The sequence below is a fragment of the Heteronotia binoei genome, chromosome 3 (assembly GCF_032191835.1).
Source record: "Heteronotia binoei isolate CCM8104 ecotype False Entrance Well chromosome 3, APGP_CSIRO_Hbin_v1, whole genome shotgun sequence".
NCBI lineage: Eukaryota > Metazoa > Chordata > Lepidosauria > Squamata > Gekkonidae > Heteronotia > Heteronotia binoei.
The window spans coordinates 55,642,693-55,667,404 of NC_083225.1; the positions used below are offsets into that span (position 1 = coordinate 55,642,693).

The following is a 24,712-nucleotide window of genomic DNA, read 5'->3' on the forward strand; positions in this document are numbered from 1 at the left end:
CTTTCCATACATCAACAACTGGCTCCTTGTGGCGGAGTCGAAAGAGAGTTTGTCATCCCACATTGCTGTCACTCTTCGTCTTCTCAACACCTTGGGTCTGCAGGTCAATTTGGAGAAATCACACCTTACTCCATCAAGGACAGTTCAGTTCATAGGGGCTTTGCTGGATACGAACCTTCATCGCGCATTTCTGCCTCAGCAGAGAGCGATGGACATTATCAACCTTGTTGAACTTCTGCAGAGTCGAAAGTGGGGCATGGCGCAGCAGCTGCAGCGGATGCTGGGGCTGATGGCGGCAACTACAAGCGTGCTGCTCTTTGCGAAGCTGAGGATGAGAGGCCTACAGCTTTGGTGTCTTCGTCAGTTTTGCCCGTTAGGGGACTCACCTTGAAAGAAGTTTGTAATTCCACCTGTGACACTTCAAACACTGCAATGGTGGAAGTCAAAGAACAACATTTGTCAGGGAGCTCCCTTCCATCTACCTGCACCAACTGTGACTATCACAACAGATGTGTCTTTATGGGGTTGGGGGGCCCACATGGATGATCTGTGTGTGGGGGGTCCTTGGCCTTTGAAATTGACCCACTGCCACATAAATTACTTGGAACTGCTGGCAGTTCATTTTGCTCTTCGGTCTTTCCGCCCCATGGTGGCAGGGAAGATTGTTGCTCTGCTAACAGACAATACCACTGCCTTGTGTTACATCAACAAGCAGGGAGGGACAATTTCTCGACGGCTTTGTGCACTGGCGCTGGATCTGTGTTCAGAGTGCCTGGACCACGACATTTTTGTGAAGGCAGCGCACCTCCCAGGGGTCCTCAACTTGCAAGCAGACTCCCTCATCAGGGGTGCAGCTTCCCTGCACGAGTGGGAGTTACAGTGGCACTTCCTCCAACCTGTGTTTCAGCTCTGGGGGTATCCCCAGGTGGATGTCTTTGCCAGCCAAAAACCGGAAGTGTCCTCTGTTTTGCTCCAGAGGGGGCTCAGATCCAGAGTCGTTAAGAGACGGTCTGCTGTTCTTGTGGAAAGGTCAGTTCCTTTATCTGTTCCCACCTCTGCCACTACTGATGAGGGTGGTCAACAAGATCGCGAGAGAGAGACCATGCTGTATCCTGGTGACTCCCTGGTGGCCTCACCAGAACTGGTTCCCGATCCTGCTCCAACTGGCGAGGGGGGTCTTCTACCAGTTTCTGGCGAAACCGGACCTTCTGTTAGCTCAGGACGGTCATGTACTCCATCACAACGTGCCCCACCTGAAGCTGACAGTGTGGTTCATCGACCCTGTGGGTTCTCTAGCAGAGTCCAACATGTTCTCTTGAACAGCAGGAAACTTTCTACCCACGCTTCCTATGATAGGAAGTGGAGGAGGTTTCTGCAGTTCTTAGTTGATCCCTCAGTTTCACCCCAAAGGCTGGGATTGTCAGTAATTTTTGAGTTTTTGTTATCTCTGGTGGATGCTGGCCTTGTTTTTTCTTCCATCAAGGTTTATTTGGCAGCAATTTCTGCGTTCCATGAACCAGTTGAGGGGCACTCTGTTTTTGCACACCTTATTCTAAGAGGTTTTTGAAGGGTTTGCTTAGGCTTCATCCTCCATCGAGATCACCCTCACAGTTGTGGGATTTGACTTTAGTGTTGGACAGGCTGACTCGACATCCTTTTGAGCCGATGGCCACATGTTCGTTACAGCTTCTCTCTTGGAAGACTGCTTTTTTGGTAGCCATCACATCAGCACGCTGTGCAGGGGAGCTCATGGTTATGCATTGTGACTACCCATATCTAGTTTTTCAGGAGGCTGGAGTGTCGTTAGCTCCTGATATTTCTTCTCTCCCCAAGGTGGTTTCTCAGTTTCACCTCAACTTGGAAGTTTGGTTGCCCACTTTTCATCCTACACCTTCCTCGGATAAGGAACGTAGGTTGCATGCTCTAGATGTGAAGCGTGCTTTATTGTTTTATTTAAGTCACTCCAAGAGTTTTCGTAAAGACCAGCAGCTTTTTGTTTCGTATGCTGCTCCTAAGTTAGGTTCCAGGATCTCATATCAGCGGCTTTCGAAATGGCTCACTGAGACTTGTGTTATTTGTTGGCTAAGAAGCCGTTACCTGGGCCTATTCGCGGACACTCTACAAGAGCGATGGTGACGTCGGTGGCATTCCTGAAAGGCGTTTCCCTGACGGACGTTTGCAAGGCTGCCACCTGGTCCTCTCCGCATGCGTTTATGAAGCACTACGCGCTGGACGTGCATGCTCAGCAGAGGACTCGTCTGGGAGCTGCAGTGCTGCAAGCTGTTTCTTCTGGTTGACCGTCTTCCCGCCTCCAGGTATGTCTTGCTTGCTAATCTCCCATGAGTGTGAAGCACAGAGACCACGAAGAAGATAGACAGGTTGCTTACCTGTAACTGTAGATCTTTGAGTGGTCATCTGTGCATTCACACTACCTGCCCTCCTTCCCCACTCTGACGGTCTCCCTCCAGTAGGGGCTTCCAGCAGTCAGGAAGGAACTGGCGGGATCCTCGCGCTGGCGCCGGCACTGGGATGCCTGCGCATGCCCGTTGGTGCCGAGCGTGAAAAAATCCCAGGCTTTTTAGGTACCAATTTGGGGATCGGCGCAGGCGCTCTATCCCATGAGGATGAATGCACAGATGACCACTCGAAGATCTACAGTTACAGGTAAGCAACCTGTCTTTTTCCTGCTTTGGAACATTTAAAGGGAAAATCACTGTGTAGGGTTATGTGAATTGTCTGTCCTAGTCCTCATAATTTTGAGGAAAATCTCTAACCACATTTATTCTAGATTAGAAGTACCGTGTAGTATATCTATCAGGTTTGAAGGAAGAGGCAACCAAATATTCTTGAGCCTGGGAGGAAATGGTGCAAGCTTCTTCCCCCAGTTTCCTGGGTAGGAAAAGTTTCTGATAGTGGCAGTGACCCACATCTGGCTTGTGGGTTGATGGCAAATTCTAAACCTGGGTGTAATTCTGGGCCTTCCTTTAAATTTTTCTTAGTCTCCTAAATTTTTTGTGGGATATTGGGATATTCACTTCAGTAACTAATGAGCCTGCAGTTGCAGAAGGACCACTTGGCTTTTTTTTTGAAGTGATGAGTGATCGGGAAAGGCAGAAAACAATTAATGGAGCCTGTTTAGGCTAGCTTCAGCCTAAATAGCTATAAGCATAAACTCTAAGGAGTTTTTATTTTTCTCTGTGAATATCTTTCCACAGAGCAAACCAGGAGCAGTATGCTCAGAACTGTACGCTTTGCAACACAATCTTTTGAACATAGTCCAAATGAGAGGCCATCTCCTGAAAAAAAAGGTAGGCTGCAGGAGTTCTTCAAATGCAAATGTTATGCTTTTTTTACTGGTAAAACCCTTTCTTCCTTCCTATTCGATAGACTGTTCAGCCAATGTTGTCCTCCTCTCACCGGTATACTTTGCCTTCTCTGAAAAGTCTGTCAGGCTTCAGAATGTTAATTGTATCCTGAATTTCATTCTGTACCCACAAGAAACAAAACATTGTCCATGCTATAGTGAGGATTGTGGCTTCACTCTTGTGTCTTAGATAAGCTGCACAGAATTCATTCTTCATTTAAAGAATATCAGGCCATGTCTGCACCTGCAAAATGGGAGAGATTCCGGGTGCTCCAGTGTGCAGGAGAACTACTTAGATGTTCCGTGTTCTCCATCCAAATGCACTAAGAGGCTTGACTGACAAGCCATTCTAAAAGGCAGGTTCAGGATTGGTGTTGGGGGTTTGCATCGTTGGGCAGTTACTGAGGGTCCACTACCCCAGGAGGGCTTCTGCTGTGGAAAGGAGAGGCCACCTTCCTGCCTTTTGCTTGTCTTCTCTCTTTCTCTCCGCACAACTGGAAGTATTGGACCTTCCTGGAGAACCAAGATATCAGAGGCTCCATTCCCTCCTTGTCATCATGATAGGGAGAGTGGGTGGGGTCCTGAGGGGTATGGGTCCTCTTTCCTGCCTATTGCTTTGCTTCTCCTTTTCTGATCTGCTGTCTATGGTAGGCATTGGTGGCAACACTGTGTGCTCCATCCCATTTTTACCAGCCAGTTGTGTCCTCACTAATGTCTAGATAGTGACTAAGGGCAATAGTCATCCCTTCTCATTCTTCCCATTCCAGGTGGAGGCTCCTGACTTCTCCCTCACCTCCAGCTAGCTTGCCAGCCTGAAAAGCAGCACATTGCATCCATGCTCTGTATGGCAGATTAGATGGTTCTTCCTCCCCATTCTCTATCCTGGGCCATTGGCTTATTGCCACACGGCTGCTGGTCATTTGTTCCTGAGTGGATAGAAGCCACAAGAGCATCTGTTGCTCCCTTCCCCTCTCCCTCCAAGCAGCAGTCCTCAGTCACTGCTCACCTGGCTGGCTGTTGGCAGTGGGGGACCATGAGAATGCTAGCATTTTGCATTGTACTCCAGGTCTTATCCATAAGGACACTAATAAGAAGGACTGGAGGCAAGTCATGTGTGATAGCCACTGCCTTGTGTGAAAAAGGTGGAGCTGGGGGAGGGGGTCCAGTTAGTTTAGCAATCTTCCATGCCCTCGGGAGCAGCCAATATTAGAACTGTTGGTCTCCAGTTTTGTCTGTTTTGGTGAACTCCTCAAGGGTGCAGAGCAAAGGCCCAGCATTAATCCACCCACCCCAGAAACCTACTGGTCTCTTCCCAGCATTGTTGTGACTAAATGTGGATCTTGAGACTTGGAAGGTTGTAATTCTATTTATAATGGCACTGTTAGTTTTGGCAATAGCCAGGTTGGATCCTGCCAGTTTAACCCTCTCAGTGCCTTCCCAATTCATACCAAACTTTTCAATTTCTTCCATCTACATGTATGTCATTCACAAACCAGTTTGTTTTTTATTGTCCCATTTCTCCTGGGACTTGTATCTCCAGAATTTGATGTTCTTGACTGCCCTACATTACAGCCCCAAACATGCAAACCTATGTAACTTTCTTCTAACTTTCTTAATTTCAAAATGTCTCCCATGCAGAGCTGAAGACTCAAAAGCCTGAGAAAAGAAAAGATAGAGAGTAAGTACATATATGATAAAAAAACTGATTTTTAAAGACTGAATGTCTTATTGTCTCTCATTACACTGCACTCTCTCTCTCTTTTTATAAAGCCCTTTAGATAACCCTTCAGTTCAGTGGCTGAAGACTCATGGTTTGGTTGCTAGGCGACTCACCATAATGGATGCCTTAGCTCCAACAGCTGTTCCTCGCACAGCAAAATACATTCCAATTCTAGACAAACACGTTGTTTCAAGAGTATTTGATGACGTAAGTCTATTTTTTAAAATGCTGTTTCTGGGAAAATTTCAAATCAGCAATTGTTTTTAGATGCAAGTATCAAATGACTGGCTATTTTTTCCTGGCGTAGAACATATCATGTACAACCAGCATTGAGCCACTTATTCTTCCATTTTGTAAAAGCAGTGCTTTTTGTGTGGGTGAGCATGAGGGTTACAAACTTCAGTTTGTGGAGTTCCTGGTGACTGGGAGTGGTACCTGAGGAGGGCAGAGCATTGGGGCAATAGGGAACTCTGTAGTGATGTGATGGCACAATCTGCCCTCCAAAGCTACTATTTCTGGAGTCTGAGGATTAATTGTAATTCTGGGAGAACTCAAGTCCACACCTGGAGGCTGGCAATCTAGTGTATGTCTAGAAGAACTTCCACCAGATTTCTTCAATGGTGACAATATTTTCTCAGTACTGTTTCTGCCATATTTGCTGTTGGTTTTTGAGCCATTTCCCCTCTTCACATGGGTGATCCCAGTCAGCTGAGGGTTAATTAATCAATTAGATGAGGGTTTATTGAAGGTTAACAAAGCCTGTAGGAGTACGGATATTAATAGGCAAACATTTTTGCGAGCATTGCTGAAAATCTGTTGAAGGGATGAGATGCTTTTTGATGCTCTTGAACATATTTGTGAAATATAGGAAGTAGTTTTTGGCTCTGTCTGATGTGCATAAGTATACATGGTAGTCATAGTAAAATGATCACTGCCTGAGAAAATTGAATAGAAGCTGCTTCTTATAGGAAGGAATGTTCAGCCTTGTGTTTCTTGTCTTCTCCACCCTTATTTGCCAGTAGGTGTCACTATGCAGCCACTAAGTATTTGAAAACTGCTTGTGGGTGGTGGTCACTAGCGTTACATGCTATGTCATTGAACAAAGTCGGAGTCCAGTTGCACCTTTATGACCAACAAAGTTTTATTGAGAACGTAAGCTTTGTGTGCTAAAAGCATACTTCATCAGACGATAGTCTGATGTCTGAATGGAGAATGTAATAGTCTGAATGGAGAATGTGCTTCATCAGAATAGTCTGGTGAAGTGTGCTTTTAGCGCACAAAAGCTTATATTCTCAATAAAACTTCGTTGGTCTTAAAGTTGCTACTGAACTCCAGCTTTGTTCTGTTGCTTCAGACCAACACAGCTGCCCACCAGGATCTATGCTATGTCATTGCTATGTTACAAAATACAGAGTTGAGTCACTGGGAAAGGACATTGGACTCTATTGGATATGCTTGACAATGTTCTGTGTAAACCACAACAGCAAAAGACATGCTGAATGCTGTAAAGCCCGGGCTGTACAAAAACAGATAATCAAAGCTCAATACCTCACTTGAAACTAGCTCAGGGGGTAAACAGCCTTTTATAATTAAAGAGCAAAGGTTTATCAATGAGCCAGTTTGAAAAAGCCTATTTGCATTTAACTGAATCTGCAGAACTCATCTGACCATTGACACAAAGTTCAAAAGCCTGAACATAGGTTGTTGTGAATCCTTTGTTAGGAAGTGGCACACATGATGTTTCACAATAAATCTAATGTACTCGGGAGCACCCTACCTGACTGTATTAGTGCACTGGCATAAATCTGTGCATGGCTTGCACTTTGATTACTTGACCTCTTTTTGTAATACATCTCTAAAAAACCCTTTAGCCCCATAAAATCTTTGCCTGCCATTCCTCTCTAGCATTATTATTAGGGTTATTCTAGCATCCTAACTGTTCCTCCAATGCACCTTAACTTAAAGATTTCATTTTTATAGAGTCATATTTCATTCTATACTGACCTATTTTTGGCTCTAGAGCCACAGGTTGCATACCCCTTAGCTAGCATTTATTTTCTCAGGGTTTTTAATCCCCTGTGGCATTAAGCAATGTATTCCATGTCATAGACCAGAAATAATTTCCCACAATTATGGATGGCTTAATGTTGAATTCGACTTTTGTTTAGTCTTTCCAATTAACCCTTGCATCTCCTGCTGAGATTAACCCCTAGTTAAATACCAGAATTCATCCAGCCTATTTGCAGGTGGCAAAAGAAGAGGGCAGGAGTGCAAGGCTCCTCATTGGCCAGTTGAGACCAACTAGATTGAATCCAGCAGTTTGCTTCCAATAGGTAAAGAATCTTCCATTGGACAATGATTCCTCATATGGCATTCAAAGAATGGAAGGAGTTGTTCTTCAGTGAAACTTTGTTTACTAGATGTTTTATGCTATCTGGATTTTTTAAAAAACTGCTTTGACTGTCAGTGAGAAAGACAGGCTGTAACTAAATGAAATCAACAATAGGTGCTGTAATCCCAGGAATAAATTATTCTGGGATCAGAAGGGTCTGCAGAGGGAGGGAAAAGTGTGGAAGATCTGTGCTTATTGCATAATTGCTCTCTAGATCCATCCCAGTGTGATTAGATTTCTAATTAATTAGATTTCTAATTAATTGGGGGAGGGATGAGATGAGAGTTTATTTACATTGGTAATATAGCTTATTTATACCTTACTCTAAATCCAGGTGGACAGGCATGTTGGTCTGAAGCAGCAGAACAAAGACTGAATTCAGTGACACTTTCAAGACAAACAAAATGTATTCAAGGGACTAAGAATAAGACCTGTTGTGAAGAAAAATACAACAGGCTCTGGAAAGAGGCTCTGGGCAAGTGCCATCTCATCCTTGCTGTCTTCCCCCCCACCCAAGTGAAGGCATTTATTCTGCCCCCCACCTCCAGGGGAGCTGATGTCTGTCATCTGGAGAGCAATTGTAATTCTGAGCAATCTCCAGCCCTCACTTGGAGATTGGCAACAATGGTCCCAAGGAGGAAATGAGTGGTTTGGAGGGTGGATTCTATGCAATTGTACCTGTCTGAAGTCCCACCCCCTCTGCAGGCTCCACCCCTCAAATCTCCAGGAATTTTCCAACTTGGAGTTGGCAACTGCTCAGTCACACTGGCTGTCACAGGAGCAAGCAGCCAGGCCTAGTTAAGTCATGCCAACCAGGTGGCATCAAGTCACCCAGAGGGTACTGCCAAGCCTAGGGTAGCCAACCTTTCAGGCGGAGCCTGAAGATCTCCTGGGATCACAACTGAATTTCAGACAACAGATCTCTCTCCCCCTGGAGAAAATAACTGCTTTGGAGGGTGGACTGTGTGCCATTCTATTTACCTGAGGCCTCTCCCTTTACTGAAAGAAGCAGCCTTGGTTGCCTAGCAACAGCCTCTGGCTAGGTGTGAGGCTGAGGGGAGGAGGGAGAGAGTGACAGGCCTCTGAGGAAAAGCTCTCAACAGGGCAAAACCCTGCCACCTAGTTATATTATGACAGTGGTGGCTCCCTGGCTATTTCTGTGGCCTTCAGAGGCTGCGTGTGCTGGGAGGCCATCTCTGTGGGCCATGGATAGGGCAGCAGAGGTCTTACTGGCAATGCCTTTTGTGAGGCCAGTTGACAGAGAGGACACAGAGATGAGTTGGAGATGTGTCTGTCACCTGAAGTAAGACTGTTTTTGTAGTTTGTCCAACATTCCCTGGCCTGCAGTAGGAAGGGGCAGGGGAGTCAGCCAATGGAAGGCCAGACGCTCTGACTGAGCCGTTATGGGCCATTGGTTTATGGAGTGCATGAAATGCACCCCTAAGCCAATGGGAGAGCTCCATTTGGCCACCTCCATTATATATAAGATAAGCTTTTGTGTGGGGGCACACTTCACTATCTGAAGAAGTGTGCTTGCACACAAAACCTTATACCTTGAATAAAACTTTGTTGGTCTTAAAGGTGCCACTGGACTCAAACTTTGTTATACCTTACTTTAGTGAATCTTCAGACTTCCCATGTCTGGTCTTATCATTTGGTCTCAAATACTGCAATGTTTTGAAGTCTTTGTTCCTTTGTGCTGCAGGTTTTCCCCTTTGCCCATATGAGCAATGATATGAAGTGTGTGACATTGATTAATCCTCAGGCAGTAGATCTTGATGCCTACAAGAAGAGGCTGCTGGAAGCAATAAAAACATATGAAAGGCAAGTCTGTTCAGCAGAAATTTCCCATATAGCAAGTTGGATTCAACTTGGATATCTAACCACTTGAACTTTTTGCGCAGTAACCCGCATGTGACTTGACACTGCCCCCGACCCCACATGCCTGGTAACAGTAGGAAGGGAAATGTTGGCTGCATATTGTACATGCCTCATTCATCTTGTGCTAGTGTTGTAGATTAATATAGGGCAGTGGCATTTTCGAAGTGCTCCATGTTGGTGGACATTGAGTTTGTGTCTTGAGAGCAATTGCTGTCTTTAATGTACCATTTCCCTCTCCTCCACAAACTTAAGCCTGCATGCCTGCAAAATCATTATCTTCCCAGTACAATTGCTCCAGGGCATATACATGCAGATGTTTGTATGCCACCTGCAAGATGGTGCTATCCTTTCTTTGCCACTGCTGCTGGTACTTGTGAGAGATGAAAACATGTTGTAAAGCTGCTTTCATTAAACCCCTTCCATTAAATTGTACTGGAATTCTGCTATGGGCTACTAAGCCTTCACCTGCTTTGTCATTTGGCTGAGATTCCTCAAGAATTTGTTGTAACATGCAGTAGATTTTGAGGCAGTTGCTGCTGATAAAAGCTTTATTCTGAGAAATACTTCCATTGCAAAATATCAACATTTTCTTGCCAGATTCAAAGCAATGCTTACGTTATCTTCAGATGTATTTTGGAAGCAACCCCCTCAAAAAAACCCCAAAACACTCCAACAGAACCCAGACATGTTAGAAAACCATGCCAATTAGCTACTTAATTATATAGGTCAACAGTATTTTCTCAAGAACTTGAAGTTCCTTTAAACTCACCAGGAGTTTCCTCATAAGGAAACCAGTTGTAGCTGACAATCTACCTGAAGCAGTGGTAGGGGGGAGCTCCCCTGGATATTGATTTGGAATTAGCTCATTTCCAAACAAGTTATTTTGGGCTCAATTCAATTCAGCTTGGGGCTGGATTATTTCATCTTGACCCCATTCGGATCTAAGGCTGTTTTGGGACTACTTGCCCCAACGTCTCTGCAGCTCTCTCCCATTTGCCCAAACTTACCCAAATGGTTTGTGGTGGGACCTCACAATAGGAAGGAGGTCTCTGAGAGGTCTCCATCAGACTTTCAACAATGGAACAGTGTCCTGAGCATAGGATTAGTGAACAATGTTGTTCTTATGGGTCATGATGTTGAAGTAGGTTCATCAAGTTCTAGGAGTACTTCATATCCTGTGAATCATTGTGGTGGGGGGGGGGGCACCGCCAGTCTCAAACTAGAATCACATTTTGAAAGGATTGCTATTTTCCCATCTGACCATTCCAAACTAAAATATATCCAAGCCAAGTTTCAATATGGAGCCGTTTGTAAATGACCAAGTACTAACTAAATTTTTCACTCTCGAGCATCTGTTCTATCTCATCTTTTGTGCCATGAATGCTGCATTAACATATTGAGGAATTGAATTTGCAAGGGTTGTGGCACAGCTTCTGAATTGCGATTGTTTACAAATGTATTTGACACTTGCTAAATTGCACAATTTGTCTTTGCATGCAAACAGCTTTAACAACAACAGTTTAAAAAGCGATTGCATGACATTAACTTCTCTTCTGAAGATTAATACTCTAAATGTTATTAGCATGAAATCCTGATGAAGCCAGAGGGGATAATAGTAATCATGTCATGCCTTCTACAAGGAGAAGGTTTCTTCTCTGCAGTGAGTGAGAGACACCCCCCTCCCAGTCCTGAGTGCTGAAGCTGTGAAGAATTATGAAAATAATTGCAGGCGTAGAAAAATGAGCAAGGGGCAAACAGACAGACAGAAATAAATATCCTAGCAAACAGATTTCATGCTTGTGAATAAACTAAGAGGTCCTTCACATGTGACAGACACATTATCCTGGGGACGGGCTTTGTTTTACCCTGAAAGGCACAAATGCCTCTGGCTTGCTGTGGTTGCTCTGGCCCTACACTGCCAGAGAGATACAGCTGCAGTTCAGGGAAGGATGAATTAGTCCAAGGTTGCTGCCAGCTTCCATCAGGCTGTTGCACCTGAGGACTCTGGCACTTGCTTGCAGTTATTTACATGAACGGGCACCTTCTGCAGGTCTCACTTATCAGTATCTGATACTGGAAGCCCCAGGGAATGATGGGGGACCTGTTCTGCTTGTTGCTACAACTGTTGAAATTGGTTGGATTTTATTAATGAAATACTGATTTGCTGTCAGAATGATGATGCCTTATTAACATCCTGCTAATGGTAGTTGAACATTTTAGTAGCATGTGTTTTGTGTAGTTTAATTTGTAGAGTTTTTTTTAAAAATGTCATACAAATATTGTTATAGCCAATGACTTTAAAAACAACAACAAACATTTGTTCTTTCCGTAACCTTTGGGTTCAAATTCTTGTCAGGTTTGTCTGTAGTTTGTATGGTCACTCTACAGCAGGTAGGGTTGCCATTCCCCAGGTGGGAGCAGGGGATCCCCCAGTTTGGAGGCTCTCCCCCCACTTCAGGGTCATCAGAAAGCACTGGGGGGGGGGGGAAGTAAATGTCTGCTGGGCACTCCATTATTCCCTATGGAGACTGATTCCCATAGGGCAGGGATGGCCAATGGTAGCTCTCCAGATGTTTTTTGTCTACAACTCCCATAGGCCCCAGCCATTGGCCATGCTACCTGGAGCTGATGGGAGAGGTAGACAAAAAACATCTGGAGAGCTACCGTTGGCCACCCCTGCCATAGGGTATAATGGAGAATTGATCCGTGGGTATCTGTGGCTCTTGGGGGGGGGCTGTTTTTTGAGGTGGAGGCACCAAATTTGCAGTATAGCATCTGATGCCTCTCCTCAAAACACTTTCCAAATTTCAAAAGGATTGGACTAGGGTGTCCAATTCTATAAACCCCAAAAGAAGCTATCCCTATCCTTCACTATTTCAAATCGAGGGAAGGCATTTAAAAGGAGCACAGTCCCTTTAAATGTGATAGCCAGAACTCTCTTTGGAGTTCAATTATGCTTGTCACAACCTTGCTTCTGGCTCCACCCCCAAAGTCCCCAGACATTTCTTGAACTGAACTTGGCAACCCTAACAGCAAGGGTGTCAAATGTCCACCCCGTGGACCAGAACTGGCCCACCAAGGACTTTAATCAGCCCCCTGGGGCTTTTTCTCCACCCTCCTATCCCTCCTGTCCTCACAGTTTGAATTTCTGAGGCTGACAAAGTTTCCTGCTCTTTCAGTAAACTGCCTTTTGGTGCCTGTTTTTTTTGGCCACTGTGTAACACAGAGTGTTGGACTGGGTGGGCCATTGGCCTGATCCAACATGGCTTCTCTTATGTTTTAATGTTCTTTTCTGCTTTATCTTTGCAGGCTGGAGCAGGAAGCAAATCTGCAAGGAAAACATGGAATGGATTTTTCCATCAAGATCTCTGTGCACAGATAGATAGGGTTCAGAGACCTTAATGGAAAATCCATTCCACATTTTCCTTGCACCTTTGTCTGTGCTGCAATGTGTTTCAGTGTTCCTATCTAGACAGCTGAAGCTTGTGCTTCCTGGAGTTGTATGCTTGCAAATAAAGGGTTGATGCTTTCAGCCAGCTTGTCTCTGCTCAGTGGACCTGACCTAGTGAGTTTCTAACCTGGGAACTCACAGCCAAAGGAGGATATTACACTGGAGAGCCATTGCCAATTTGAGTAGACCCTGGGGAAGGGAGAGAAGCTTGCAATGCCTTTACATTGTTTTCCCAGGCTCTGAGCATTTTATATTTTTAGTTCCTGCTGTGATCCTTGTGCTTTTTCTTGATGTTTTATTTTTTAAATTGCATTGTCAAATCCCACTATTCCCCCACTTTTCCATTTGAACAAAATATCGCAAGAGTTTTAAGCATGTTTGTATTTTAAATTAAAAATATCTTTAATTTTGTTTGTGTCTTTTATAAAGTGTATATCTCTGCTACCTCACATTGCATTTTATGACTCACATGGCCCAGCCCCACAAAGTCCCATTTGTGTCAGATCTGACCCCCCTGCTCTATAGGCTCAATCAAGTGAAAGCTAATCACAGCTAACACCCATTTTAATTAGCTAAGTATTCCAGTTCCATAGATATAAAAGTTTAATTGTAGATAATATTTTCCATAGTTCCATAGATATCAAAAGTGTTTAATTGTAGATATCATCTTCTGGATTATGGTTATTGTTTTCTAGTGTGAAGAATGTGTTTCTGTGGAAGGATAGTCAGATGTTCATTTAAGGGTAAAAAAATTAGGTCTGGAAAGCTACATTCAAATTATGTGTGGTGTGTTAGACAAAAACGCTCTGATATTATCTTTTGCTTTCACGACATTTGCATTCCCCATTTGTAGGCTGTGGACCAAACTAGACAGCATGGTGGGAGGTCCATAACTGGATCTTTAAAATGCTGTTTTGGATTTTGACCTGGTCTGGATTTGGTCCACATAAAAAAAAAAGTTTTAAGTCTTTCCCTGCCAGTAATTTTGCTGATCTAAATTTGTTCCTCCTGCTGCTGTTAGTTTTCACAGGCGGGGGAAAAAAAGATGCCTGTCCTGACCTTTGAAGCAATACAGAGGACAGTTTCAGTGCAGTTGCACTGAGGGGAGTATGAAACCTCCCCCCAAGCAGTCGAATAGACCCCCTGCATGACTTCTGTTAGCATTTCAACGGCACAGAGAAGATCTGTTTGGGGATCTCAGCATTTCATCTGTTTGGACCCCATGTAACAGAAATATGAATGCCAAACCAGAATGGTGGGCAGTCTAAGAGGCAGCTCAAGTTATACCTAAGCAACAAGCTCTTCAGACTAAGGAACAAGTCCACATTGGCAGGTTGCTAGGATCAGGTAGAATCCTACTTGCCTTCTGGTGTCACCAGATTCCGTCTAAGTAGGTAGCTGACCCCCTTCTGGCCATATATAGTGGTGATGCTGCAGTGCAGAAAAAGAAGTCCTGCAACTTGTCCCTTCAGTGTGTAGACATAAGATAACCTGCTGCATTCCAGTGCCTTACAATGAGTCCCATACCTGGAACCCCTTTAATCTGGTGTAGTGCAGAGTCTTGCAGTCTTAAAGTCTTAACAGCACAATCTTAACTACGTTCCTTGAACCTCCTTCAGGTTGTATACCTGAGGGTATGCAAGATTTGAGGCTCCAAAAGATACACAAGCGAAGATACAAAGAAAATATGAGTGGATAAAGTAGTTTACATTTCTTTTCAATGGTATAGGGCAGGGGTGTGGAACAGTGGCTCTCCAGGTGTTTTTTGCCTACAACTCCTATCAGCCTCAGCAAGCATGGCCTATGGCTGGGGCTAATGGAAGTTGTAGGCAAAAAACATCTAGAGAGCCACTGTTCCCCACCCCTGGTAAAGGGCTTCCATAAACTTATTATATGTACACTGTCTTGGATCCTATACTTATGTATGAAGCTTGTATGTTACGGATATACCTGCAGGCTATAGTCCTTCCTCAGGTGTACGGTAGGCTTTGAAACAAGCCATTGCGTAACATGACTGAAACAACAGTAATCTTTGGTAACATTTACTTATTTATAATACTGTGTTCTGGATGGGAAACTCTTGTAGGCAGCAGTGAGTATTTGCTTCTTATTGTCACTGATCCTGAATGGGTTATGTTGCTACTGTGAATGAAATGATCATGTTGCTACTATGAGAGATTTTTATTTCACCTTTCTTTTCAAATGATAATTTGAATTTCATAACTGTTGACTAGGAACAGAGTTTAACACTTCACCCTCTTGGAATACAACTTATCACAGTCACCTGCATGACATTATGCTCCATTTTATTTAGTTGATATTTAGCTACCCAGTTTCACATGGACTGATATAAGAAACTGTTGTATTTTTGTTAACAGGCGCCTTGATCTGATTGTTTGGAGAGCATTGTCTCAGGAGGAAAGAGACAAGTAAGGATGTTCATTTCTAGCTTTACAGCCCAGGAATTAATTTTTAGGAGATAGATAGAATGGGATCCAGAGGTGCTCAGTGTCTTCTGAAATGTATCCTACTAGTATTTAAAAGATCTCCAGTTAAAAAGATCAAATAATAGATGATGGTAAAGACGTCTACTAGAGGCCCTAGAAAGCTGCTCTCAATCAAAGTAGACAATACTGACCCTGGCGGACCCTGGCTTCGTATAAGGCAGCTTCATGTGGCTATTGATGAAATAACAAACAGATGCTGTTTTTACGTCTGCAAGATGGAACTTTTAATAAACCTCATTCAGTTGAGTAGGGCTGCCACAGTAGATGGTATTGGGAAAGTGTGGAGTGTTGCAGTAGGAATCAGCTTCTTCAGGCTTCTCTGTACTCTGGGAGTTCCACGTCTGGATCACAGTGTTTTTGTTAAATTCACTAGCCATGCAGGAATCCAGTTCAGATGAGGACCCCACAATAAGAGGCTTTTAAGCCTTCTCCATTCTCCCAATCAAAAATATACCCAGGAAAGTACTATTTTTCCCATTGAGAAAATGCACACTCATCTGATACCAGTACATGGTCCCCCCCCTCCACAATTGTTTTTCTCTGAGTCATTTTTATTGGGAATATGGAGCAGGGGGGCAGCTTAAAAGCCCCTTCCCCTTGTGCTGTGAGTGCTCTGTTTGTGAAACTCCTAGTATGTCATACAGTTAGGGCCTCACCAGAAAACCTTGGTCTGCTTACTTTCTCTCAGCCTACCTTAACTAGTGAAAATAAGATGAAGTGAGAGAATCATGTATGTATGTTGCCCTTTGGGAGAAGAGAGGGATAGCACTGTAATAGATAGAGCCAGAATACCTTTAGTTTGAATACAAAGGTTCCCAGTGCCTATCATACCATGGTCGGATCACCTAGCCCTCAAGGCCCGTGTGGAGATGCCACCCCAACCCTGTATGGGCGGAGAGCCTATTTTGGCTCGCCCCCGGAGCCTGATGGACCCGGAACGGTTCCAAATGGCACTAGGGGATCCCTGGCCCCCTGGCGATTCCCTCGATGACCTGGTGGAGGCCTGGCAAGGCCGGCTAACCAGGGCCATCGACGAGATCGCACCTCGACGTCCTCTGCGCCCTCGCAGGAGGCTGGCTCCATGGTATACCCTGGAGCTACGCCGGCTGAAACAGGGGCTCAGACGACTAGAGAGGCAGTGGCGGCATACTCGGGACGAAGCGACGAGAACATCTTATAGAACGTTTATGAAGTCTTATGAGATGGCAGTCAAGGCTGCAAAGAAAGATTACTTTGCAGCCAAGATTGCATCTGCAGATTCGCGCCCGGCACAATTATTTAGAATAATTGGAGATCTTACTACATTGCCTCAAGGCAAACCAAATGTTAGGGAATTAGAGATTGGCTGTGAGGCTTTTGCGAAATATTTTGCAGATAAAATCACGTCGCTCCGCCAAGACCTGCCTATCACATTGGATGCAGTACGGGAACTTGAGGCTCCGCGCCTGTCTTCGGGTTTGGAGTTGGGTCGGTTTGACCCCGCTCAGCCTGGAGGAAGTCGATGGAATTCTCTCTGTTGCGCGCCCAACAACTTGCGATTTGGACCCTTGCCCCTCCTGGTTGATTAAAGCTTGCCAGAGGGAGCTTAGATGTCCTTTACAGGACATAATAAATAGATCCCTCTCGGAGGGGCGTTTTCCATCACCTCTGAAAGAGGCTTTGGTCCGCCCCCTCTTGAAAAAATGTACAGCAGATCCGGCCGAATTGGCAAATTACCGACCGGTTTCTAATTTACCGTTTTTAGGTAAAATTATTGAGAGGGCAGTGGCGCTGCAACTACAGGGTTTTCTAGATGACGCTTCCGTCCTAGACCCTTGCCAGTCCGGCTTTCGCCCGGGCCACGGGACGGAGACAGTGCTGGTCGCCTTGGCAGATGACCTCCAGCGGCAACGGGATCGAGGAGGCGTGGCGGTGCTGATGCTGTTAGACCTGTCGGCAGCGTTCGACACGGTCGACCACCGGCTACTGACCCGCCGCCTCGCCGACATAGGGGTCAGGGGGCTGGCCTTACAATGGCTTTCCTCCTTCCTCAAAGGTCGGGGACAAAGGGTGGCAATCGGGGGTGAGCTTTCCCAGAGGCGCACACTAGATTGTGGGGTGCCTCAGGGAGCAGTTCTCTCCCCGATGTTATTTAACATCTACATGCGCCCCCTTGCCCAGATTGCCCGGAGTTTTGGACTGGGTTGTCATCAATATGCGGATGACACCCAGCTCTATCTGCTAATGGATGGCCGGCCTGACTGCGTTCCAGTGAATTTAGACCGGGCACTGCAGGCCGTGGCAACTTGGCTTAGGCTGAGTGGGTTGAAGCTGAACCCGATGAAGACAGAGGTCCTTTGCGTGGGGCGCGGCGCTCTGGGAAGGGAAATACCTCTCCCGGTTTTTGACGGTGCGCCGCTGAAGGCGGCGGGCCGGGTCAGGAGCCTGGGAGTCCTACTGGAGCCTTCACTATCAATGGAGGCCCAGGTAGCGGCCACTGCCAAGTCGGCATTCTTCCACCTGAGGCGGGCAAGGCAGCTGGCTCCTTTCCTGGAGCGCCGGGACCTGGCAACAGTGATCCATGCGACGGTCACCTCAAGACTAGACTACTGCAATGCCCTCTACATGGGGCTGCCTTTGTGTCGAACCCGGAAGCTGCAGCTAGTGCAGAACGCAGCGGCCAGGCTGTTATTGGGACTCCCGAAATGGGAGCATATACAGCCGGGGCTGCGTGAACTGCACTGGCTGCCAGTTACATACCGGGTCCGATACAAAGTGCTGGTTATTACCTTTAAAGCCCTATATGGCCGAGGACCTGCCTACCTGAGGGACCGTCTCTCCCCATATGAGCCCCAAAGAGCACTGAGGTCGGCAGGGAAGAACACGCTGACTATCCCTGGGCCAAAGGAGGCGAAATTACAGAGTACACGGGCACGGGCCTTCTCTGTTATAGCCCCGTGCCTTTGGAATCAACTTCCGGAGGAGGTACGGGCCCTGCGGAGTTTGGACCAATTCCGCAGGGCCTGTAAGACCATCCTTTTCAAGCAGGCGTTTGTAGAAGTTGATAGGATGGCTGTTTAATTACCAACGATTTATCTAGTGACCCCTGCCATAATACAAGTGTACAGATAACATCAGGAAGATCACCGCCGTTTAAACTATGGAATGATCCAGACATTTGGAACTGGTTTTAGATTGTTGTTTTAAATCAATGTATAACTTAAATGTTGTTTTAAATTACCTTATATTGTATATTTTATATTGTATAATTTTATCGAACTGTTGTCAGCCGCCCTGAGCCTGCCTAGGCGGGGAGGGCGGGATATAAATAAAATTTATTATTATTTATTATTATATTATATTATTATTATTATTATCATGGCAATTGATACATCTGTCATCAAAAGATTTTTCTTACCATATTCTCAGAATTATGTGGAGTGAATCTATTGTCAGTTTTCATTGCAGGTCCTCTATGGTTTTAACAGCTGCAAAACAGTCAAAATTTGTCTGGTGAAGCTTACCCTACCACTGTGTTTCCATGTCAGGAAATCTAGCATATGTGAAAGGTTCAGGACCTTAAAAAAAGAAGAAAGTGGCAAGCTATTCCTACTCCCCCCCCCCCCCCCATTGCGTGTACCTAGTAGCTATTGATCACAGTATTGACAGTGATGCAGAATTAGAACTTACTTGTTTCTTTTTAAGGTATGGACAGGACCATCCAGTCTCATACATGGAAAACAAGGAAACTTTGCTGCAGGCTTTAGAAAAACTGAAATGGCCCATCACCTACGAAGATGTGACGTTGCTGGAGGATGAGATTCTGACTGGGCTGACATATATAGAGCAGGCCTCTGAACTTCAGCAAGCTTCCAAAGAGGAAGCTCAGAAAATATGCCGATTTCATCTTTGTCACAGTAAAGAGGTAGGTATCATTAGCAGTGAGGGAAAAAACCTTTCCTTTTGATAAAGGTCCAGTATGCAGAATTTATTTCGAATCTTGGTAGGTTTTGTTAGGCATGCGAACATAACTCAGGTGCATACGTAATGTGTCTTAAAATATAGGGCAAAAGCTGACATTTCTGTGAGCAGCAACATTATTGCAATATTGCTGTTGAAAAAGAACAGCAGAGAAAGATGGGACGCTGAAGCCCCCCCCCCCCCTCAGTGTATAGACAGTTGGTTATGCAGACTTACTTACTTGTTTAATTTTTCTCAGCATTTAAATATGACTGAGTTTGTTTAAACTGTGGTTTTTGCAACAAACTCTGACTAACCTGCTCATCATAAATGTCCCAGTTCATCTGCTTCTTGCTTCTCTCCCATCAATGAGGACATCTTTTCTATACTGTGGTCTTTGTGGTCAGGAGGTCATAATGTGCTACTCAGCAAACTGCATTTTGTGAATTCATGTTGCAGGAAACCACAATGAATACAATCTGAGCAAGAAACCAAGTACAAAGATGGGTTTGTTTATTTATACATTCAGGTTTTTTAACCTTCCCTTCCTTGCACAGCAGGGCTCAGAGCAGGGTGCATCATAATATATAATTAAAAAACATAACTTTACAATATTAAAATAATCATTCCATCTACAATAGTGCTCAATAATATCAGATCAAAGCATCACAGGTGGTTACTGTTGAGGTAGGTGAGAGGGAACAGAACCATAAGAGGAAGGACAGTGCTCTTTATTATCACTATCCCTGCCCATATGCCTTGTGGAACATCTCTGTCTTACAGGCCCTGCAGAATTATTTGAAATCCCTTTGGTATTGCCTGTATTTAAAATAGCACAAGTAACTGGGATTTGATCATGGTGGATCATGGCATCTAAATACAACTTAGACGTGAAAGTATCCAGACAGCATCTTAACCTGTCAGTTAAATGAAGAATGCTAAAGACCAAATTAAGGATTAGTTTACTGATTCCCCCCCCCCCTTTTCTATATGGGTGCATATTTGCTTTGTATCACATGTAGGGCAGCATGCAGCCCATACATTAGGTACCACAAGAATGGTGGCTTCTTCAGATATATATAAGGGGATAAGCCATTGTTCTTTGGCACTTGTAAACATTGCAGATATATGTGTTTCCTTAAGCCTGTGTAAATCTGGCGGGTAAGGAAAACGTAACATATCTAGCAGTCCTTAGTTCATCTTTAAATAGTGTTCATTTGATGGCAGTGGGCAATTTTGAGATGGAGAAGCCATGCTTTCTGTGTTTGATTGACTGATGTAATCTGTAATTGGAATGGGCAGTTAATAAATGAAAACTTTTGCCTAGCAGGATTATGCTAAACCAACCATTCAATCAGAGAAACAAAGAAATTATTGAAAGGACGGTTATTAAAATGCTAATAAAGCTTTTTAAAATAGAGGTGCTTGACAAGCATAACAGAAAGACATTATCTTTTGAGAAATGGACAGGCAGATTTTCAACTGTCCATTTCCCCTAAATCATACAAGAGAAAAGTCTTTCTTTCTTTCTTTCTTTCTTTCTTTCTTTCTTTCTTTCTTTCTTTCTTTCTTTCTTTCTTTCTTTCTTTCTTTCTTTCTTTCTTTCTTTCTTTCTTTCTTTCTTTCTTTCTTTCTTTCTTTCTTTCTTTCTTTCTTTCTTTCTTTCTTTCTTTCTTTCTTTCTTTCTTTCTTTCTTTCTTTTCTTTCTTTCCCAATTAAACAAAGTGTGTATAGATTAGAACTGGAAGTCCTCTGTGTCTCTGAACTTAAAAAGTTTTTAAATTCCAAGAGTGAGAACTTCCATCCTGTCATAGACACATCTATTCACAAGAATAGTTCAGTGATGAGACATTCCCAAAGAAGTGTCCATGCAATTGCAGGATTAATAATCTGAAACACTAATGATCCAACACTTACACAACATAACATGTGAAGAAGACATTGGAACTTAACTATTAGGATTTCTTTAGGGTGTTTATGGGCAAAACTTGCTCTTTGACAAAGGGTTTATAAAGGTGACTAATGGAAGGATCTAGAGTGATGTTGAGAGTTAAACTTTATATCAATGAAATTGAGTTTTTCAGTAGTGCATTAACATTATGACATTAATTATGGACAAAATTAGGTGCATTTAAATATATTCATGGGGATCCTGTAGAAATCTACTATTGCACAAATAACAATGAATTGCTTAAGACAATGAGCACTGTTTGCAGAGGCAGTAGCTGGTTTCTAGTTCTGTTGTAACATTGCCATATACCTAATTCTCAATTAAGAATCTGCAGATAGTTAAACTGGAGGTTGGGTGAGCAGATAAAGCAGACCTTTCTACAAATCTGAAAATTTCCTGACATCTGAATTTTTTAAAAAAACACACATTGGGGGTTAAAACTCTCCAAAATGATAACAGCGGACCTTGTAGTTTTAAGAAACACCCTCAATGGCTGTTGCTAGATAACCACAACAGTATTGCCAGCCTAGCCTTGATATCTCTCAGTAAACGGTAGGGGAGGGAACAGGGCCCTTTCCAGGGATATTTTGGTCTTTGTGGAAGGACTTATGAGGACTAGGCCTGGCAGCAAACACTACACAACTTGCTACCATGGTACTTGCATGACTCACTCTGGTCTGATTGCCTGCTTCTGTGATGTAGTGGTTAGAGTTTCAGACTAGAATCTGTGAGACCCAGTTTCAAATCCCCACTCTGCCATGGTAGTTCATAGGCTGAGGCTGAGCCAGCCACTCTCTTCTAGCCTAACCTACTTCACAGGGGTTTTGTGAGGATAAAGTGGGAGAGAGGAGAGTGATGTTAGCTATTTTGAGTCCTCATTGTGAAGAATGGCAGGATATAAATGGAAGTAAAGAAATAGTTAATCTAACTGAAGTTGAAGGGCAGATAAAAGATTGGTGGGTAGGGAAGAGAGAAGAACCAGGGAAAGGGTATGGGGGTTGGCAGATGGAGGGAAAGAGGAAGTAATGTGAGGATGGGGATACATGGGAAACTGAGGTGCCTCTGCACATCCTTGTGGGTTCCCTATCGTACAACTAGGACTGTGGAGGGCACCTAACAACTCGGCAATCATTTTCCTGGGTAGAAGCTGCCAGGAGGAGGGAAAGAGAGAGAGAGATGAAGAAGGGGGGTAGATAAAGGTAAGTGGACAGAGAAGGAGAAAAGTGGACAGGAAAGAGAAGGAAGCAGAAAAGAGGGGAGAGGCAATGGGGGCTTTCTGGGAAGGGAAGGAAGGAATTGTAAGGGAGGGGGAAATGAAACCCCCCCGCAAGGCCTTGTGGTCACCTACTTGGGCCATTCTAAGTTTACTGAAGTCAATGGGCTTAGAATGGAATAACTCTGTTTAGAATTGCTCTGTAATTTTCTGATTTGGAAGATACAAGTGTAACATCAGGGTAGCTCACTACAAGTGGTGCTGGAACTACAACCTCTGGGACCATTTCAAAATTCTCTGAGATTATGGAATTGATAGATGTATAGAATTTAATTACTTGGGACAATATGTGTTGGTTGTTATTTGGTTTAGAAGTTTATAATATGAATAACTGAACAACCATGAACATTTCAAGGGAAAGGCAGAATATTGCTATTTCAAATAAATACTTTTTTTGCTCTTTTCTATACGCTGTTTAATTTATATATATTCAGTTAAGAAGGTAACTGGTCATTCATCTTTCCCTGACATCATTTTATACTTCAACTTAGCAGCTGTCAAAATATGTTTAGGTTTTGCTGGCTCATGCTGCATATTTGATGTGCTGTTGTCTGACCACACCACTGATGTGATTAGTGCTGTGCAATCACTTATCCTAAGACAACCTGCTTTAGAAGTCTAATCAGAGCACCAGTAATTGCTAATCTGCAACTGTAATGCTTTAAGAGTGAGTGACAGAAATGCAAATTGCCTTCAAAACTGCATTGAGCTCATGGAAATGAAATGTTTCTGATGATCGCTAGGCTTTTCTGTTTGATTTCACTTTCCTAAATGAATGAACACACACATAATCTTCCACCTGATATTTGTTATGGAAAAAACAATTTAAAAAAACAGGCAGAAGGGGGTAATTTCAGTTGTAAATTAAAATAGACATGTTTTCTTAATCCTTCTTAAAGCCATTTTTTAAAAATTGCTAACTGAATCCCTTTACTGCCATTTATAGAGATACAGTAATAATTTATTAATGTCCTTGATGCATGAGCTTAGAATAGTGTGTGTTACCAGCAAGTTCAAGAGTTGTATTATCGGAGCTTTGTGTGGTGGAATAAGGACAAAGAGAAAAGCAAACTCTGACATGTGTGCTGAACAAGGGGATGCTGGACCATTTTGGCATGCTGTGCCAGCTCTTGGCCTAAGCAACTGAGGCAAACTACTCAGCCGCTGGACTGGTGTTGTGGGAGAAGGCAGTGGGCATGGCTTATGCCCATCATCACTTCCTAGACATGTGTGGACACCAACTGAGTCTAATAGAAGCCCTTGAAGTACTGGCAACGCTACTGTGGCACAACCACAGTGACCAAGTATACCATGTCTTTCCCCACTGTTATTTTCCAACACATGAAAAATGTTCACCCATAAATGTTGCTTTCTTTCAGTGCTTGGGTCAAAACTTCCTCTACTTCTGTTGTACAGCCAGATTGCTATAGTGTATGTGGATAACTGTGACAGTTGCTTGTTATCTAAAGACCAGATCCTGAAGCACTGATTCCAGTTGTACCCTTTTTTGTCTGTTGCAGAGATGGTCCTCCCCATGGAGTGCTTTCTTTTAGCACTAAGTGCTTTGCCCCCCAAGGTCGGAATAAAGAGTCAGACACAATGCATTGGTATAATAACTGGGCCACTTTTTTAAACATCATAATAAACGGCAAGGGCACCCAACCAGCGGCCTGGCCAGGGCTAGGGGTCACCAAGACTGCTCCCCTGCCATTAACGGGCGAGAGACTCAGCCCCCCAGCCAGAGCTGTATAACTCGGCTCCTGCCAGGCAGGCCCAGCAGGGAGGCACGCACCAGAGGGCCCAACCCAGACGCACATCTCGACGGAAGGCACCCTCTAGTCGAGCCTCCAGGACAGTCTGCATTCTTCACACCCTGGGTCACCAAACCCCAAGGTTGATCATGCCAGACCCCTAATTCTCCAAAAGGGGGATGCTTCATAGTCCTCCCCTAGCCGCATAGTGCCCTAACCCCCAAAAATTTGCCAACTAAAGTGACCGCCTATTTAACAGCACCTCCCGATAGCCAAATCCACAATCCACTGAACTGCTATGTAGGGTAGGCAAAAAACACACCCCAGCAACTGCCAATCAGCTGGAGCGCAAAAAATTCTTACCCGGCCCCCCAAATGAGGCAACCAGCAATCACCTACATAACAGACAGGGTGGGTGGGAGGGCCGATCATCCGCAGGACTGACACTGAAGAGCGGAGGTCTGGCTGTTAAGACAGCCAGGC

General features: G+C 44.2%; 1 protein-coding gene across 1 annotated transcript in view; it reads left to right on the forward strand.

Moving 5' to 3' along the window:
- Positions 1-24,712, forward strand: part of VWA3B (von Willebrand factor A domain containing 3B) — a 91,670-nt gene that overhangs the window by 52,497 nt on the left and 14,461 nt on the right. The window contains exons 18-23 of the mRNA XM_060235245.1: positions 3,216-3,308; positions 5,003-5,042; positions 5,135-5,291; positions 9,182-9,300; positions 15,187-15,237; positions 19,000-19,219. Coding sequence (XP_060091228.1) covers positions 3,216-3,308; positions 5,003-5,042; positions 5,135-5,291; positions 9,182-9,300; positions 15,187-15,237; positions 19,000-19,219 — 680 coding nt within the window. The remainder of the gene's footprint in view (positions 1-3,215; positions 3,309-5,002; positions 5,043-5,134; positions 5,292-9,181; positions 9,301-15,186; positions 15,238-18,999; positions 19,220-24,712) is intronic.